The sequence below is a fragment of the Chinchilla lanigera genome, unplaced genomic scaffold (assembly GCF_000276665.1).
Source record: "Chinchilla lanigera isolate Chin_1 unplaced genomic scaffold, ChiLan1.0 scaffold00100, whole genome shotgun sequence".
NCBI lineage: Eukaryota > Metazoa > Chordata > Mammalia > Rodentia > Chinchillidae > Chinchilla > Chinchilla lanigera.
Window position 1 is genome coordinate 7,368,763 of NW_004955501.1, and position 19,860 is coordinate 7,388,622.

Sequence of the window (19,860 nt, forward strand, 5' to 3'; positions counted from 1 at the left end):
TTTTGGTGAGTTAATTGAACTAGAAGCATGTATGAGCCTATGTTTCATAGGAGCTGGCAGTAAGTGTCCTACAGCTCAGCTCAGACTCGCTGTCTACCCCACCTCCTTTAACACTGGCAGCAAGAGTTACTCTGACATATAAAGGTATCATACAGCTTGCTTACTGGCTCAAAAGGTAGAAGTATGTCTCCAAAACAAAGAAGGGTGTCAGATGTACTCTCAACTACTAAAGAAACAGCATTACAGAAATCTTTTAGCAAGTAGTCATCTTTTGGCCACCTCTAATTCCCTGTTTTTGTGATATGTAAAACAGAATTTAAAACTTTGCCTAACCAAATTGCTCGGATAATGAGTGGTGCTAATAATGTGCCATGCTCCCAGGCTGCAGGTTCAACCATCAATACTAGGGGGGAGGGGGTGTGGCTAAAAAGTAACAAGTTCAGTTTCCTGCCTCTGCACAAGTTTTAAGCATAACAGTTGCTAATGAGTTGGTATCTCACACAGCTAAAATGTTCACATTCTGAGTTCTCTTTCACGTTCTGAATGGGTCAGCCAGAGATTTAGAAGAATAGACAATAAAAGAATTGTCATGATCTCAAGAAATATCCTTGGAAAAGTTTTTAAGCTGCATGCCTCGTAATCAGATTACTTCATGAGATATTTTCTCTTCTAAAAATAAAATGCAAGGAAGGCGTTGTGGGTAATGCCTCTAACCCCATCACTTGGAAGGCTGAGGCAGGTTTAAGAATTTGGGTCCAATCTGGGCTACATAGTGTGTTTCAGGCCTGCCTGTATTACCCAGTGAGGCCCTGTCTCAAGACATAGAAACATACAAAGCAGAAATGCAAAAGAAAACTTCATTCAGTAGAAGGTTCCAATTGCAATCACTGGAGGGCCACTAGCTAAAATTTTATTAGGCATCTTTTTAATTATTGCATTGACTTGGATTATTAGTAATTAAGATGAAATCTTGGCTGTTATTGAGTGATAATTATGTATAAGGCAATGTAATATCTCTATTTTACAGAAAAAGGTAGATATTTAATCCTTATAATCCTCTAATGTATTATATTTATTTTACAGATGAGAACACTAAAGCTCAGATTAAGAAGCTACATAAACTTAACATCACAGGAATAAGCTTGGTACTGCAACATGTACTAGTAAATTTTTTTTAAGTATTTGTTGAATTCTACAGGAAAAAATGAAGACAAGGTTTAGCTTTACTTCTTGACTTCATTACCTCCAAAACCATGGGCTTAACCATGACACCGTCCTTCCCTCTTCTAGCATTCTAGGATTTAGTGAGCAGTTGCATCCACTCTTTTCTGATCTTAGCAAAGGTTCCAAATGTGTCTTCAAAGCTCAGCAGCGAGTTTAAAGATGCAACTGGGTATAAGGGGCACAAAGACAGGCAGAAGTGTGGCTACCTGGAGAATTTGTCTACAGGGCATCGCTCTTACCCTGATTGAGCTCGCTGCGGCTACACAGGCACCAAGGTGGGCAGATGTTATCCATCTTCCTTTCTAGCAGGGATGAAACACTGAATTTCTGAGAGCTACCCACTTAAAAGTGTTGACAACTAATTTAATTTAGATATAAAGAGAAACACTGTGTAGGACAAGTAAAACACATCAGAAGGCTGAATGTGGCCTGTATGCAATATGTTTTAAGAGATTCAAATACTAAATGGCTCCCTTCCCAAATATTGTAAACTAGATCTTCTGGAGTCAAAAGATTTGGCTATTGGTCTCATTATTGCATTCATCCCACAAAACTAACTAGGATTTATCTACCACCCTCAGCTCAAGTCATGTTTTGTTGCTGTTGTTTTGGGAGGGTTTTTTTTGTGCCAGGAATTGAACTCAGGACCTTGCATTTGCCAGGCAGGCACTCGTGCCACTGAGCTATACCCTGGCCCTCAAGTCAGGGAAAAGAAAGGCCACTTTCAAATCACTTACCAGGGGGCTGGGGATTTAGCTCAGTGGCACAACGCCTGCCTGGCAAGCACAAGGTCGTGAGTTTAGCTCCTGGTACCAGAAAAAAAACAAAAACAAAAACTGGATTTAAATCAAATCACTTACCAGTCCCCACCCACCTTTCTCCATCCCTCTTTCTCTCCCTTCCTTTGCTTTTCCCCCACCCTGTCCATCTGCAGACAAGTGGCCCCACCCTACACACTCTCTACACTCACCCACCTCAGACCTGAAGCTTTCCAGTTAGTCCTTCTATAACCTCCCCTGAAACCCTTCAGAGTCCTCATTAGTTGAAAAAAACCAAACTGGAGATGACCCTACAGTGCAGTTTTTACAACTCCTCGGTCAGAGTTAGGTCTCATTCTCAATGTTTCCATGAAGATTCCCAATTAATTGTCAGAACTTTATCATCTTGCTCTGCATGGTAAGAGAGCGTCTCAGGGAATGCCAGGGAAAATTCCTTTTCAGTAGGAGTCATAATGCACGTTCATAGAACACCAGAAAATGCCAGGTCTTTCACCATTCATCAGGTCTGAACTGATTAAAATTTATGAATTTCAGATGATTACCACTTAAAAATTCTGGACACAGAGACACTTAAAAGGATTTTAAAACAGTAGCATCAGGAACACATACCTTTTACTTCCTATGACATATGAAGTAGAAAGTGTTTATCACATTGATTTTAAATCCACACTTAAATATAGTATACAATGAGAAAAAGGTGAAAAAACTTAGAAGAGCTAAAAGCTGCTCAGTAAAAGAACAGAATATAGAATGGAAATTTGTCCTTTCAGGAGCTCAGATCTTGGATCACTCTTCCTTCTGCATTCTATTCCTCCTGTTTCTGATGTACAAGTTTCTTTATCATAACTTCAGTTCCAACTAACTTTTAACTGCAAAAGGTTTTTAAACTTTAAACTAAAAGTTTATCCTTATCTGTAAGAGATATACTATGCAACAGTACTGAGGTTTTTCTCTACAATGAAAGTTTATAGGGTCCAATCAAAAAATTTTTTGAGTTAACAAAAGTGTATTTCCTCATTGTTTGGTGGCTCAAAGTCTGAGATCAAGGACTGGCAGGTCTGGTTTCTCTGGAGGACTCTCTCCTCAGTTTATGGATGGTCGTCGTCTTGCAGTAGGTGACTGCCTTCTTGTGGATGTGTCCTTTCCCCTGTAAGAACATGCATCTCTGGTGTCTGTGTCCAAATTGCTGCTACTTCTTTTTCTTTTCTTTTTTGTTTGTTTTGTTTTGTTTTGTTTTGTTTTTTGAGACAGGGTCTCACTATATAGTTCAGGCTGGCATGAACTCACTATGTAGCCAAGACTGGCCTCAAACTCACAGTGATCCTCCTGCCCTAGGCTGGGATGACAAGTGTGTGCCACCACGCTCAGTCTAAATTACTTCTTATAAGGCCACCAGTCAGTTTGGATTAGGGCTCACCTTTAGGGTCATGTTTTAACTTAATCACCTGTTTCAAGTCCCTGTCTCCAAATATAGTCCCCTTCTGAGGTTCAAGGGGCTTAGATCTTCAACATGGAATTGTCACAGGACAGGATTAATAACTATCAGGTATTTTCAGTATCGTTGATGTAAGGATTAGCTCCTGGGACTTTTCTTCTCCTGGCCTGCAGGGATAGGTACAAGCCTGTAGAAAGCATTAACACAGACCGTGGTGGTACCACGTAATGCCTCCTAAAGGGCCTCTACCTGTGGACAGAGATGGCTGTTTGGTTTGTAACTTTTACTAGCATCACCTGTGACAAACAGGACAAGCCTGATTCACTCCTGCTGGGCATGTCTGTCCACTCTTGTGCCTGCATCTCAGGTTCTGGGTGGTATAATAGTTCCTGATCTGCCAGCAGAACCTCAGCCTGTGCTTTGGCCAATGATGGTGCAGGGACCACTGTAAATTCCATTCAGATCAGTCCCAGCACAGCTTTGTTATTGCCCAGAGTCTTGTGATAAGTGAAACCCAGTGCTACCGAGGGTCCAATCAAATTTAAAGAAAAGGAGGGGACTAGGAGTCAGCATTAGCTAATTTTAAGTGAGACTCTCCATTTGATCCAAATATCTAGTTTGAAGGCTTTCTAACCACAGATTTTTTTGAAAACTGCTACCATAAAACCAAGGAAAATTAACATAATATCTCATCTGTATAACCTACTCACCTCAAATGCCAGTTTTTGTTTATTTGCATTTCATAACATTTTTTAAAATGTAGTCGTTATGAACAATTCATTTCTCATTGAAAAATTTCCACTCAAGGCAAGTGGCAGCAATGTTTTAATTTAAATGGTAGAAAATAAATAAATAAAAATAAATTGTGGTGTGCATAAAATCTTTATTTTCATATACGCTACCCCATTTCACATCTCTAGGTGATGTAGACAGTTTATTCACAGGTTATATGCCCTTAAAAATCTTACCTGGCACTGGGGGTGTTGCTCAGTGATAGAGCACTTGCCTAGTGTATGTGAGGTCTGGGTTCAACTCCCAAGAAGGAGAAAAGAAAAAAGCCTTATCTGAAGAGATCAAAGAAAGCACTTTTCTATCTTCACTAACTTCTTGCTTGAATGCAAAGAGTAAGGTATATGTCATTGTGCTCTTACTTCCATAAGAGCTGCACATGCAGGGCAGCCAACGAGATTTGCGTGAAGTATTTTTACTTACAGTTCCTCTCCTTGTCTGGCTTTCTTATCTGAAACCAGATAGACAGTTCCAAAACTTCCACTGCCAAGTCTCTGCCGAAGCACATATCTTCTTGCAATCAAGGCTCGTGGAGAAGTGGAAATGGCTACTGATCCACTCCCACACTTAGCAGCCTCTCGGAACTTCAGCATTTCCCCAAACAGGATTGAACTGGTCTATTCATTTATGGAAACCTAATATTCAATTGTCCAAGGTCAAATTCATCCAAGAAGTACTGGTCAATGCCTAAAACATGAAAAGTCCTCAAGTCAGTTCTAACTGATGCAAAAAGATTCCTAACCAAAGCTCTAAGTCTTTGACAGTGAGTCCTGCAGCTGGATTAGAAGATTAAATGACAACACACTGCTCAGCTTTAGTGACCTGAGAAAGGGGAAAAATGATAGACAGTGCAAATTCCAGAAGCAGACTTTCATAGGAAGACAGCCTTCCTTTATTCATTCAAAGTTATCAAAACTGATTTACAGCCAGATTTCCACAAACTTCTGGGATGTATATCTGTTTCATAATCAATAATGTTTAAAACTTACACATCCCACCAATTTAAGAAAAATTCAAATACCAGACCATTATCACGTCCTTAGATCAGCGCCCTTGCATCGACCTGAGAGGAGAATTAGATGTTTGTTTGGCTTACATTTGTTTTGGTTCACAAACAATGAGTTAGGATCAAACCAGAAATTAGCAAGATCCAGGTCTCTTCTGGATGTTTCTGGATCTGTGTCAAGGCAACACTCCATGGTGAGGAGCACAACAGTTATGTGAAGTCCAGATGCAGCGGCTCCTACTTATAACAACGTGTTTCAACCCAGCAGCGTAGGCCAGGCTGCAGAATGCTCTGCGACCGGGTTCCTGCCACCCGCGTCCCAGCCTGCTCTGCAGGCCGTCTGCTCCCTTAGCGTCCTTTGTGCAGAATATACCGGCTGCCGGGATTCGAGAGTCACCTTTGCACTTTTCAACACCCTACACCCGCCAAAGGTGCCGAATGAATCAGAGCGGGCAATACACCTTCGGTACCTTCATTGTGCCAGGGCCTGGCACAACGCCTGGCACATGCCAGGTGTTCAGTAGACATTGTAAGGGCGAACAGTGACCAATGGACACAACTGCTGCCCAAGAAGAAAGAAAGTGGGGAAGTTAAGAAAGCTGGATGAGAATTCAGCTGGGGTGTGGGAGGAAATTCCCACTACACATGGGAAGTGACACTAATCTCATTGGGGCAAAAGAGAAGAGAAAGTTCACCCAAGTAAAAAACCACAGTTCTTGGCGGTAATAAACAAGATGAAGCCAATGTCACCGCAGGTTCTGCTAAAACAGGAATCTAATCTTAAAGGTTCACCTTACCTCAGGGTAAAGCGAACAATTTCATTTTCTATTTACCTTCAAACAAAACTGACATTTTCGAAAAACCAGTTAACATACACGGAGGGGCACAGGACACACTTACTATCCCAGGGAGTGCAAGGCAGTAGGGGCGTGAGCGGGAGGCCCAGAAGTGCGACCCCGGCCGCGGCGGCTGGACACCGCTGCCTTCCCCCGGGGAGCCCCGCACCTCGGGGAAAGTCACGCGCATTAGCTTTCCCCCGCGGCGGAGGACCGCGGAGCTCCAGGCAGCACAGGCCGAAGCTGTTTGGTACTGTTGCCAAGGAAACGGCGCGGGGCATTTTGGGAAGTCGGGGCAAGGCGGTCATCAGGCGGAAGCGTCCCCGGACTCAAGAAGGCGGGGCAAGAGAGGGGGCGGGCGAGCCCAGCTTCCCTAAGGAGACGGAAGCGCTCCGGAGCGGACGTCCCGGCCTTTTTCAGCAGCCCCGCGCCTGCGGTCCCTCGAGCGCCGTCTCCCACAGCCGGCCGCCCGCCCGCGGCGCCACGGAGCCTGGCTTCCAGGTGACGTCAGAACCGGGATTTCCGGTCCGCCCCAGGCCGGCTCCGGTGCGGGTCGGTGCTCCTCCCCGGGTCCGTGGGCTTCGGGTGGCGCGGTTGGGCCTCGGGAGGACCGAGGGGGTGCTGCGCTGCCGGCCGGGGCGGCAGATGTGCGGCCTGGCACGGACGGCTTCCAAGGCCGATACTGGAGGAAGTGGGCCGGACCTCTTGCGCGCCTGCGCCCTGTGCGGCTCTCGTCTGGCCCTGCTGCGTGCTGTGCTGTCGTTGGCTGAGAATGCGCCGGCGCCCGTGTCCCCCAAGGTTCACGTGGGCGACTTAGAAATCGCTCGGCACTGTGCAACCCGAGGTAGTTCCGAGAGACGGCCAGGGCTGGAACTTGGGGGAGGTGAGTCTCAATTAACATGCAAAAGCCATGTGACAGAATGTCACAGTTTTAAACGAAGACAGGATTTAGTACCAGTGCCATGATAAAGGCTGACACTGAAGAAACGAGTGACGCTGACCCTCTGCCGACGCAGCGGAGAACGGCCAGGCCCACGAGGATGGGGCGAAGAGCCCGCCGGGTGGAGCTGGGTTGTTGGGTCCCTGACGGGAGGCAGCAGTCTGTGCCTCGGTATAGATTGTGCAACTGAAAAAGGTAGGCGGGACTCAAGGCCTGAAGCAAGTTCCCAGGCTCCAGGAATTAAACAAGAAAGCTTGGCTCGGTCAGGGTTCTCCGTACTTTAACTGAGGCTCAGTGCTTTCTGATATTTGAATGAGATCGATAAGGATAAGCTATATTTTTGTAGTTTAGGATTTTTTACTTTGCCCCCCCCCCCAAAGTGGTGACTACAGAATCATCTCAGTGTTATAATCCACAGAACTTCTGTACCGGTATTCCTCACTGCATTTTTACCAATTTCCTTTAGAATCACCTGCAACCTCTTGCCTATCCAAAGATCAAAACCCATGAAACCCCTGAGTTTGCACTCCATATCCCTGGGAAAACAAAAGAGAATTTAAAAGGCACTCACTCAGCTGTTACTGCCTGAGGATGTAGGTAAGAATCAGAGAAGTTGACACCATTCGTGTCTATTTAAAGAGCACTTCATGACTTTAGCTCGAAATTGTGCTAGAAGCAGTGAACTGGTGCCCCCACAGCTGTCATCACTTGAAATATGTTCTGTTGTTTTAAACAGGTAGTTCTTCAGTCTGTCATCATGGGGATCCGTGGACTAATGAGTTTTGTGGAAGATCATGGTAATGAGTTCTTCATTGATTTGAAGTTGCGGGACACAAAAATTATCATAGATGGCTATGCACTTTTCCACCGACTTTGCTTCAATTCAAACTTGGAGCTCCGTTATGGAGGAGACTATGATTCTTTTGCAGAGGTTGTAGAAAAATTCTTTGAGTCACTGTTTGCGTGTAATATATGTCCATATGTCATACTAGATGGAGGATGTGACATTTCTGATAAAAAGCTTACAACTTTAAAGGATCGAGCTAGAGAGAAGATCCAGATGGCCCATTCCCTTTCTGTTGGTGGGGGTGGATATGTGTGTCCCTTACTCATCCGGGAAGTGTTCATACAGATTTTGAACAAACTGCAAGTATGTTTTGTCCAGTGCTTTTCAGAAGCAGATCAGGATATTATGACGCTTGCCAATCACTGGAATTGCCCTGTGCTATCGTCCGATAGTGACTTTTGCATTTTTGATTTGAAAACTGGGTTTTGCCCATTGAATAGCTTTCAGTGGAGAAATGTGAACACTATTCAGGGGACCAAAACGTACTATATTCCTGCCAAATGCTTTTCTCTTGATGCCTTCTGCCATCACTTCAGCAATATGAACAGAGCTCTGCTACCACTCTTTGCAGTGCTGTGTGGAAATGATCATATTAATCTGCCTATTGTGGAGACATTCATAAGTAAAGTATGCCTTCCTCTTAGAGCTACTAGTTCTAAGGGGAGGAGACATCGCCGAGTTCTGGGAATTCTGCAGTGGTTGTCTCACTTTGCCGACCTTAGTGAAGCACTAGATAATGTTCTCAAACATCTGCCAAAAAAGGATCGAGAAAATGTTAAGGAACTTCTCTGCTGCTCCATGGAGGAATACCAGCAGTCCCAGGTGAAGCTGCAGGACTTCTTCCAGAACGGTGCTTTTATCTGTCCAGATGCCATGAATCTGGGTTTACCAGAATGGGTGTTGGTGGCTTTGGCTAAAGGCCAGCTATCCCCTTTCGTTAGTGATGCTTTGGTGTTAAGGCGGACCATTCTTCACACACAAGTAGAAAACATGCAGCGACCAAATGCCCACAGAATCTCTCAACCCATCCGGCAGATTATTTATGGGCTGCTTTTGAATGCTTCATCACATCCAGAAAACATGTCCCAGAATACATTGCCATCTCAGCGTCTAGCTTTCAGTGAAGTGGAAAGGATTAATAAAAATATCAAAACATCAATTGTTGACGCAGTAGAACTGCCCAAGGACTATTCTGACTTGAGCAAACTGACCAAGGTGAGGATTTGTAATACTAATGAAAGTTTTATAAGTCACTTTATAGGTTCTAAGGTGCTTTCATAGATACTCTTTCTCATAGTCTACCAACTCCAGGTTGGTTGCTGTCTTGTCTTCATTTCATAGATGAGAAAACAGAACTCAGATGAACTAGGTCACTTTTTTTTTTGCTGCTGTCAGTGCTAAGATCCAGACCTGGCACTTTTAGCTCTAAATCCACCATTTCCACTGTACTTCAGTAGCCTTGTAGTTACTACCACTTTTTGTGCCAGCAATGAGTACAATAGGGTTATGTGACAACAAAAGAAAAAGAGAAAGTCTCTGAACTGCAAAAATAAAGTGTACACATAGGCACTTCATACAGACATAACTTACGTTACAGACTACATAAGATTTCAGGTAAGATTAGAATTAATGTGTAGGTGTAATGCTTTTATTAACGAGGAATTCTCTTAGCTTTAAGTTTGTGGCACCACGGTAACTTTGATACTAAAAAGCTCTTAACCTAAGTCACTGTTGCACAAACTTGAATAACACTCAAGACAAATCCCCGTTTCAAAGGGAGAAAGTCCTCATGGATCCCGCTATTCCCTTTCCTTTTTATAATACTATACACATATATTAAAATAACAAATGTGAAACTGCTTATCCTGATAACACCATTAGACTTACAGTGTAAATTTAGATAAATCTATAAAACCAACTGCATCGCCCATTGAGTTTTCTTAGATCCAACCAAACGTCTGGACTCACAGACTCAGATCACTCTTGGTGCGAGAGTGGAGCAGCAGCCACAGCTCCCGGTGGGTGAGGCAGACTTTTTTTCCGTGGGAGTCTTCCCTGCCTTCTGTGTCGGCCTCCACCAGTGGTTCTCCACCATCAGCACAGCAGTTCTTAGTCATTTAAATTTTTATTATTTATAGTTACCACTTTTATGACCTACTGAACAAATTATTTATTCCAAGATCATGAAAATGGTTTCTTGGGTTTCACATTTAAATCTGTAGTTTATCCAGAATTGATTTCTTTGTGTGTATGGTATGAAAGAGAGATTGTGACATGTTTCCTGCATTTGGAAATCCGAGTGAGTCAGTGGAGCGTAGGATGCTGATTATATTCCCTCCTAAGTGGACATGACACGATGTTTTCATCATTTACGTGAGCTCAAAGTAGAGCGAAATTTTAGTTCTCTCTGTGCTGTCCTTTGGCTTCCCCTTGGCAGGGGCTAATCCAAGGGTGGTGAACCTATAGCACACAGGTATTGTGTTTCTAAGACAAAAGGTATTAATGTAGAGTTGTTCTGGGTGTTCAGGTTTAATTGCAGTGTTGGCACTTCCTAGTAAACAAGTGGGGTTTGGGTTGCAGTTTGGCACGTCTCTAAAAGATTTGCCATTGCTGAATCAGTTCTGCATTTAGTTTAGTGCTTATGGCCCTAATTAGCCTATAATCATTCTAAACAGGACCTTATTGTGATTTCCAACACAAGTGCAGGTGCAGTACAAAAAAGGTACAGAAACTTTGTAATCACAGCTATTTATTTTTAAAACAGGAACACCTCATCTGCTTTTGTGCCATCTCTTGAGATGGAACTTCAATCCCACAGAAATCACATCACACAGTGTCATGTTCGTTATTAGTTGCCATGGAGGGAACACCACTCAGTCAACAAGTACAAGGTTAATTACAAGGAGATGTGGAATGGGACCATCCTGGGTGTGAGCAGAAGGCAGGACCAGGCTCCTCTGAGCCAGCTTCTTCTGCAGGACTTTTACTCCCCGAGGGAAAGGAGTTTTTACATGCATAAAAAACCTGATCAGCTCTAATGGCTATAAGCAGACTAGATCCGGAGAACTAGTGAATTCAGTGAGACTTCTGCGATTTGTTCTGCTGCCCATTGTATAGACAGGCTGGAGAAAAGCTTAGAAACTTGCCAGAGTTAGTGGAGAGCAGAACATCTTTGAAGGGAAAGTTTAGACCTTATTTTGTTCATAAAGTTATAACTTGAGAATTCAGTAATTTAAGTGTTACATGACAGAAAAGAATGTATTTGGGGCTTTTAATAGTTTAGGACATTCATTTTTAAGTAGTTAATGCTACTTACAGTAGTTGTTAAATTGTAAATCAGAAACACTATTTAAAATCATTGTGCTATTCAGAGGCCTTCCGCATTAATGATGCAATTTTTGTCAATTGTGTGTTGTATTTCAAGTTAACATTTCTATTCTCAGCTGTCTACCACCCTTTCCACTGTCTGGTGCTAAGAAATGTACCAGATTCCTTCATCCTCCCAGAAAGAAGAAAAATCTTTTTTCTGGCAGCAGGTAGACACTAGGAATACTAATATTTTCTTCAAGTCTGATTATAAAGTTCCCCTGACAGTACCCTTTTAATAGTCTGAATGCCCTTACATGGAAGAGAATGAATTATGAGGTCTATAAGAGTGTCAAAGTCTTGAGATTCATTAAAGTAAAATTTCATAAAGAAGTTCACAGCCCTTTTGGACTGATTCCTCTGAGCTTTTACTGGAAGTACACTCGAAAGCACAAGTAAAGGATTTCATTGTGGTGAGTTACTGAAAGCAGAGTGCAGATAGTGCTTAAAAGGTTCCCAATGTGCCTTGAATGTGCCCCTAACCAGTCAGTAGCCAGCCTGTCACAGTCCCTGCATAGGAGAAAGCAAAGCCATTAAAACATTCAGCAGGAAAGCTGACCCAACATACTGTATATGGCATACAGCAAAGGGGCACGTAAAAGTTTGTCTTCTAAGGGTGATCTCTAACTGCACTGCAGAGAAAGTGAGTGCCCAGTACTAGATAGCAAGCACAAGTAGAATACTGGAGTAGAATACCTGGGATCCCCTTAGATAACTGAACCAAAACTTGGGGTAGGACCAATCGGACAGCTCCCAATTGGTAAGTACCCCGAATATACTCGCCAGCTTACCAGAGCAGATGAAGGCACAGAAGAAAGGCTGTTTAGGGGTAGTTAACCATGCCCACTTCCAACCAACCATATTTATTGTGCACCATATTAAGGTTCTAAGCACTGTATTAATGTTTTAAACACTAGGTATGACTGATTTTTTTTTGGCAGAGAAAGTTAAGTTTCACAACTGTTTAATATCTTCATGCTACTGAAAAAAAAAGATACTCCAGTAATTTGCAGGACATCTGGTATTTTCAGCTGTCCTTGGTGAGGCGGCAGATGCTTCTGTTAGAAACTCTGAAGGTGAAACAGACTGCCCTGGACCCCGTCCCGCTTGCTTTGAAGTTGCCCATTGCTGTCACTTGCTACTGGTTGCAGCACACGGAGACCAAGGCAAAGCTGTATCATCTACAAGCTCTGCTGCTGGGCATGCTGACGGGCCCCTTGCATGCCATAATCAACAGTTCTGGTAGGTATTTTAGACATTCAAAGACTGTCCTTTTGCATGTTGCTTACAAACTATGTCTCTTCAATAGTTCACACAAATAAAAATATCTCACCTGCATCAGTTACATGAGAAATTACTGTTTTTCACTCACTGGTAAATGTTTTAACACTTCTGTGTGCTAGACTTGGTGCCAGAGTGCTTGACTCCCAAGTATACAGCTGAGATGTGCTGGTACTACCCTGTCCCACTTGTTCTGTGGCACCTGACACTTCAATATGTGAGGTGTGGCAAGGAGTCTCGCCAGTTGCATTGTGTATTCCATGCTGTCTCCCCCATCATTCATACATTAGCAACATCACAAAAAACATTTAAAATTGCCCAGAAATGAAACTTCTGGTTACCTGCAACCACAATAAACTTACTCATGTTTGTGCTTTTTTTAAAACAATACTATTTTTTGGACTGTTTCAATTAGTATGCAAGAATAAAAAATCTTTTCTACTGGAGGAATACATTAAGGCAATTTCACCTGTATTTAAATATCAGGTGAAATAAATATTGAAGCATGGGAACACTTTTGTTCTTTAATGCATTCATAATGTTCTAATGATGGTCTAAACCTGCCTGAAATCATTGTGTTCTACAACAGTGTTATGTGGTAGCCGATAGCCACAGGTAGTTAATTCAAGTTACAATCCACTTAAAACTTCAGCTTCTCTGTCACACTAATCCTGTTTCAAGTGCTTAGCCACCACGTGTGGATACAGGATATTGCGTTGAACAGCATGGTCACATTTACCTTTTTTTTTCTTCCCAGTGCTGGAGTGTAGTTTACTTTTTAAAAAGAATAAACAATGAGCAAATTAGCATGGACCAAAAAACACCCCAAGTATTAAGGCTTACATGTGACAGCAGCCTTCAGATGGACTGCTATGAAGGACAGCATCTTAACATGAAACAGGACCCACTCGTGTCCCACAAACACAGGCCAAGAGAATTTCCTCTCTGGATAATAGGTACAGTATAGGGAAACTCTCAGAGCATGAGGTATCAAGTTTTACCTGAGTCCTACAGAAGGGACATGTCAAGGGTCTATTTCTTTTCTTTTAGGAAATACGGAATCCGCACCCAGGCAGGCACAGTGCCTCACTGCTCGCTAGCTCGTGAAAGGTGGGCCTCCTTTTTATTACTTTTAAGTTGGTCCAGGTGTTATCTTGTGTCTCTCTGCTTAAACCTGCAGAAATTCACAGGTAAACATACGCAATACTTGTTATTTCCTAAGGCGATTGTTTCTCGCCCTTTATCTTCTAGGAAAAGACGCTGATTATTTGTCACACTCTGAGACTGAGTCATATTTTAGTCTTCCTCCCATAATGCAGGTTAAAATTTCACTATAAATACCCAGGCTATTTCTTTAGAACAAGTGCACTATAATATGGAGCATTCTGTGATAAGAGACCAGTAAAAAGAAGGATGTTTAATAGTCATCTGTATTTTTCACAGACACATTTTAGATAATTCACATGCAAACAGTTTACAGTCAGGTAGTGCAGCAGTGGAAAAGATCTTATTTCAAGGAGAAAATAGAAAATCGGGGGTTGAGTAAAACTAGGTTACCATTAGGAAGGTACTTCAGTGTAAATATCTCAACCTACACAGCAAGGTATTTATGAAACCAGAAGAGAAAAACAATTTCTTAGACTAGTTTTCTTCCTTGTGGAATCGCAAGTCTTGTGTGTGGAGCAGATGGTGGGTGGTGCTGTGTTTGGGAAGTGCTGCCCTTGATTGTTTCTCTGTCTAGGTAAGGAAGATCTGCGGGGAGGTGGTGCTAAGATGCTGTATGAAGAGTTCCAGAGGGTGAAGGAGCCGCCGCGCCTGGGCCTGCGCTTGGACTTAGACACAGCTCACATCTTCTGTCAGTGGCAGTGCTGTCTCCAGATGGGGATGTATCTCAATCAGCTGCTGTCCACTCCTCTGCCAGAGCCAGACCTAACTCGGTAAGCACCATGGGAAACTTTAGTTCAGGTGATAACACAAAGCAAAGTCTTACTCATAGTTAAACAAAGACGTTACTTTAAAACATCTATGAAACTGATCTTGGATCACTGTTACATCTAAAGAGCTGCGAACAGGAAAAATATTTTCATACCCCCAAGGAATATTTCCATGATAAATCCCAGCTTTTAAAAAATTAGGGGAAAGGGTGCAGTTATTGCTAGGCTCTACTCATTTCTTTACTTCAAGTGGGTTTCATTTGAAGTACTACTTTACAGAGGACTTTTCTGATCACCCTTTACCCTAAGTACTCCAGTCTTGTCACTCCATTATTTTTGCTTCTTACCACTTGGCATACTGCTCACTGATCTGAATATTTACTAAGTGCCTACTCTGTGGTATAGTCAACAACAGTAACAAAATGCTCTCGTGGAACTTTTATTCTAGTGAAATGAGTATTAGACTTTATGTAGCATTTTTATCTTGCCACACAAATCTGAAGAAGCTGAACATCTACACCAGGGAGTGATGATTGCGCTTGGCCCTGGAGTTTAAGCTGGGTTAGACAGAAATGAGAGCAGCACGGGCCCACGGACGTGGGATAGGATCAGTGGATTCGACATTTTGGTGATTCCCTATCCAGGAGATGCCAGAGGGACAGAAGATGAAAAGATGACAGTTATCTCTTTCTATCCAAATACCAGGGTGGAGATTTGACTGTTACTCTGTCCCTAGTACCTAGAGTACTTAGAATGAATGGTGATATAAGAAGGCATCTCAAATGTCATGGCGTGACTATGTTTCAAGGTACAAAGTGTCTGATGTATCTCTGGGCCTCACATCTGAATGAACTCCAAACCCCTCTGCCAAATGAAAGAAAAAGCGGGGGATGGGGTAAATTGGCCTTTGACCTATGAATTCTTTATTCCTTTCCTTTAATAATTTAGCTTACTCTTCACTGGGTCCTGCACAGCTACTACAACTCCTTTCCCAACAAAACAGGAAAAGCAAGCCCAGACATTCCTGTTCATTTCAGCAGGAGGATGTTCTTGCATCTCAGCAAAGTCAAGCCTTTTTAAATACTGACTTACACTGAGGAAAGGATGTGCTGGCACTGATTGCTAAGACATGAGATATCAGCACTGCCGTAAGTCACGTATGTTAAATTTAGGTATTCCAGTTAATCCCACCTTCTATTTGCAGATAATGCCAGTAGAGTTTCTAGTCCTTTAACAAACTGCCTGTTTGGTTTATCAGGGTCATCTTAAATTCCTTTTCTTTGAAGAATTAAAGAGGCTTACTCAACTTGAGGCTAGCTGTAAAACCAGTAAACATCCCATTTAACTTGATAATTTAATAAGGCAAGAAGAAATTGTATTAATTCATCAGATCCTTCCAACAAGGAACAGATTATTGTAATAATTTTATAGGACAAAGAACTCCCAGTGTTCACAGAAATTTGTTGAAGCCATGTTAATCATTATTGTCCATCTGCACTGAACTGATGCTTTAAAACCACACTTTTCTCCCACTGCATAGACTGTACAGTGGAAGCCTGGTGCATGAATTATGCCAACGACTGCTAGCATCGACTTCTGTGGAAGACCTCCTGAATGTGTGTCCCGAGGCTAAACAACTTTATGAACATATGTTTAATGCCACAAGGTCCTATGCCCCAGCTGAATTATTCCTACCAAAGGGTAAATCCAATACGAAAAAAAAAAGGCAGAAGAAAAAGGGTACCAGTTGGCCAAAGAATAGCGGGAGAGCCACCTCAGACACTGGGTGCTGGTGTGAGGGGAGCAATCGCTTTGGCCTGCTAATGTCGGAAAACTTGGAGGAACACATTGAGGACTCTGTGCTTGAATAAACTGAGTCTCCATCAAACTAGATGAATAATTCTAAAATTACTAAATTCTTAAATTTTTTTAATCCCCCATACAACTTCTTTTGTAATTCGGATTCCGAAGTATTTTGTATACTTTCAATACAGTATGATTAAAGAAACTTCTGTGTACATGAAAACATATTAGTACCTCTCATGATCCACTTTAGTAAAATTACTTTACAGATGTTAAAATTGCAACAGCTTAGCCAGCTGTGTTTGCAGACAGAGTGGAAGTCCCACTTCTGTTACTGACCACAAATAGAAACTGGTAATGATTTCAAAAATTTGTCTTTAATAATTTATTATTTTTGTACAAAAACTGGGCTCTGAAGGAGAAGTGAGGGCATCAGGTAGAAGAAATAACTTAGTAAAGAGGCCACACAAAGTTGATGGGTATTAGGTACACCCCAAGTTTAAAGGCAGAAGTTGCAACTACAGTGGCCTCAGCAACACAAGCACTCTGGGCTGCTCGATCTAGAGAAGGAAACAGTGAGAAGAAATGAAAATATCAAAGGTGCAGAAGGCAACAGTGGGCTCAAGGTACGCTTCTGCTACAGGCTTCGGAAAATACTTATGGTTCATACCTAACTTTTCAGAGGTGGGAGTGCAACCCTCAACCCCATCCGTGCATAGCAAGCGCTCCACTACTGAGCTACAGCAGCTTCCTGACTCTAGGCCACATGTTTTGAAAAAATAGAATGAAAAATATCAGATACACACATTAGATGGTTGTGAAAAATGTGTGTCCTACTGTAGTCAAAAACATCTCAAAGGCACTAGTATTTTCTAGAAGATACTAGAGGGTCTAAAATTACAGATGCCAGCAGTTGCAAAGGTGCTGGCCAATTCCAAATAAAGAACATAAAAACAAGTAGAATGAACACATTTGGGCAAGATCTAAAAAGTATATTCCAACTTTCATTTATTCACACAACTGCATTCTTCCTTTGCTCTCGCTGTGGTGTATTCTATCCCAGTACCCAAAGGCGCTTGAAGCTGCCATCTCGAACAGGCCTGTGTCCAGTTCCTACCATCTGGCAAATAACTCTACGCGCTTCTAGAAATACTGTTCTTAAGAGGAGTAAGCCCGGCACCACTCAGTGTCACACACATACCTGGCAAGTGGTGACTGGTTTTAGTCATTTACAAAATGCAGAAATACAAGGTCATTTGTTTCTACCATGGTCAATGCTAAAAACTCTGTTTCAATTAGTTTTTGTTTTGTCTTTTTTGAGACAGGGTCTCGCAGTGTACTGCAGGTTAAACTTGAACTCATGGCGATCCTCCTGCCTCAATCTCCCAAGTGCTGGGACTACAGGTGTGAGCCACCACACCAGGCTTAAATACTTCTTGAAATAAGACTTTTTTATTACTTTAGAGAGAATACATAGGGCTCCTTGAAAGTTGTGCTTATGTTTTCAAAAAGGTGATTATTCCCACAAGGATCCAGAAAAAGCAGTCTGGTGCATCCATTTTTAGAAGAAGTATGTTTTACCCATAAGGAGTTGATCTCATGAGGAGTGTAATTATGTTTAGCAAAATTCTCTCTTCCTAACTCCTGGAGTTTGGAGCTAACCTAGAAATTACACCAATATGTATGTCCTGCTTTCTGGCTTATCATAAACAGTGCTTCTTAAAACCACCAGCCTTGCATGAAACACCATTCCCACTTAGCAAATACATGATCTGACTGGCAGGGGCCAAACTGGAGAGAGTATGTGCAATACAGTTTAACTGAAAGTAGTGAATTACATGAGTCATCCTTTTCCTTCATGAGAGGGTTTTTTAGATGTTAAGTCACATTTTCTTCTGTAGTCATCACCATCAGGGCCATTCACTTGAGAGTATCCAGCTACGCAGTAATGGGCTGCAGTCTAATACAGTACTTGCTTACTCTATGGAAACTTAGGAAAATTTACCTTTTCCTGTATGTAGTGGGCAAGAGGTCACAGACACCCCACAGGAGTATCTAAGGGGGTTCACCAAAAAGTAGGCATAGTAACTAGCTGTCAAGTCATTTTTCTTTAAACTCCTTGGGAGACAACACAGCAACAATATTTTATAAAGTGGTCAATGGGGTGCAAACGGACTGCTACAAAAAGGAGACAACAACCGCAAAAGAAAAGAGGTTAAATTACAAGAGGATCCCAGGGCTCGCTTTAAAAGATAGGAGAGCCCTTTTTGTTGGCAAAGGCTTGTAACCCCAGCACACACTGAGGCAGGGCCGCTGTGAGTTTGAGGCCAGCCTGTAGTTTGTAGTGAGACCCATCTCTAAACAACAAAGACAGGAATAAAATTCACGTAAGCTATAAAATGCAAAGGGAGCACCTGTGTAGAAGCAGAATGTTGTATGTCGCATATTCCATTTTAAAACTCTTGTTTCCCATGTTTTTAATCAAGTCTTTAGGTTAGTCTTGCTCTGATTCAGTTCTTGCAATGAAATCTTATGTGAAGCTTTGAAAATAGTAACTCAGGAATTCAAGTATGTAACAAAAGGAACTTTGGGCAGCTAAGATAAATTTTAGGGGTAAAACTGGAAAGAAATCATTTACTGTATCTGTAGTTAATAGTGATAAAATTATACTTGAAGTCTATATAGTACAAGCTCTTTTTCATACACCTGGATTTTGAAAGCTTATTCATCTGTAAATATAATCATAATTCTTTCATGCCAATTGATTCTGGCAAAAGAATTCAAATTAACTTTAGTATTTCAATTTGAACCTCTAATTTGAATTAATTATAATTTTAGAAGATAAAGGTCTTTATCACCAGAAGGGACTAATAAATACTATTTTTTCCTCCTGTGTGTATGAAAGCAAATGAATCGATTACTAGGTCTCAGTTATCCTACACATAAAATGAAAATTACAATAGTTCATTACAGTGTTATCTATTCTTTTCTCTTTTTCAATCAGATTTTATTGGTACTTTGGGTTTTGTTTTTTGTTGTTTTTTTGTTGTACTAGGAATCGAACTCAGGACCTTACGCTTGCCAGGCAGGCACTTGTGCTGCTGAGCTACATCCCCAGCCCTACAGTGTTAGCTAAATATAAAATAATTTGTTACTTGCAAGTGCCTGTGTACCTCACAGTGCCTGGTACTAAAATGTGATAAAACATGCCTGGCACTAAAATATGCCATGAAAGGCCATTACTGTTATATCTCTACATAAAAACCAAGAGCAAAGCAAGGAATCTAGGAAGCGATCAGAGTGCTGAGCAGCAGAAAGAGCAAAACTAGGAACACTTGGGTTTTCAAAGCTAAGAGTAAGACTTGGCAAATGCAAAAGACAGCAAGACCACACAACACAGCTGAGAGAAGAGGGGGACAGCATCGCGGTGACTTAAGCAGAGCTTCACACTAAGCCGCACTGCCAACACAGGGCAGCCAAAAGACATGACCGAATGGGCGCTCAGACTGAGAACAGTGAGAAAACACCAGGAGTTACCCTGTGTGAGTGACGTTCCTTCAAATTTTTGTTCCTGTTGTCAAGGAATTCTCCATATTTTAAATTAAATTTGAAAGAGCCTT

The 19,860-nt window shown here is 42.0% G+C and overlaps 3 protein-coding genes across 11 annotated transcripts in view; 1 reads left to right on the plus strand and 2 right to left on the minus strand.

Annotated features, from left to right (window-relative positions):
• The window catches only part of Nek11 (NIMA-related kinase 11), a 267,222-nt gene extending 260,905 nt beyond the window's left edge, over positions 1–6,317 (minus strand). For 2 of the 5 annotated variants that reach the window (XM_005406853.2, XM_005406852.2), the window contains exons 1-2: positions 6,134–6,222; positions 4,651–4,914 (exon numbers count right to left, since the gene is read on the minus strand). In XM_005406853.2, the coding sequence (XP_005406910.1) occupies positions 4,651–4,820 (170 nt within the window). In that variant the 5' untranslated portion in view covers positions 4,821–4,914; positions 6,134–6,222. The other 3 variants (XM_013505736.1, XM_005406856.2, XM_005406857.2) reach the window with 3 other exon arrangements.
• On the plus strand, positions 4,951–14,330 carry Aste1 (asteroid homolog 1 (Drosophila)). Of its 3 annotated transcripts, XR_001231518.1 has the most exons (6): positions 4,951–6,621; positions 7,746–9,071; positions 12,254–12,464; positions 13,261–13,459; positions 13,554–13,613; positions 14,245–14,260. XR_001231518.1 is itself a non-coding variant. In XM_013505735.1 (5 exons), the coding sequence occupies exons 1-4, from the start codon at positions 5,968–5,970 to the stop codon at positions 13,601–13,603; spliced, it is 2,241 nt and encodes a 746-aa protein (XP_013361189.1). In that variant the 5' UTR covers positions 4,951–5,967; the 3' UTR covers positions 13,604–13,613; positions 14,245–14,330. The 3 variants fall into 3 exon arrangements, 1 of the variants encoding a protein (XP_013361189.1); XR_001231517.1 differs by having other exon boundaries at positions 13,261–13,613; positions 14,245–14,277; XM_013505735.1 differs by lacking the exon at positions 13,261–13,459 and having other exon boundaries at positions 14,245–14,330.
• The window catches only part of Atp2c1 (ATPase, Ca++ transporting, type 2C, member 1), a 137,133-nt gene continuing 131,167 nt past the window's right edge, over positions 13,895–19,860 (minus strand). For 2 of the 3 annotated variants that reach the window (XM_013505734.1, XM_005406844.2), the window contains one exon: positions 13,895–14,432. In XM_013505734.1, coding sequence (XP_013361188.1) covers positions 14,337–14,432 — 96 coding nt within the window. In that variant the 3' untranslated portion in view covers positions 13,895–14,336. The remainder of the gene's footprint in view (positions 14,433–19,860) is intronic. The other variant, XM_013505732.1, reaches the window with a different exon arrangement.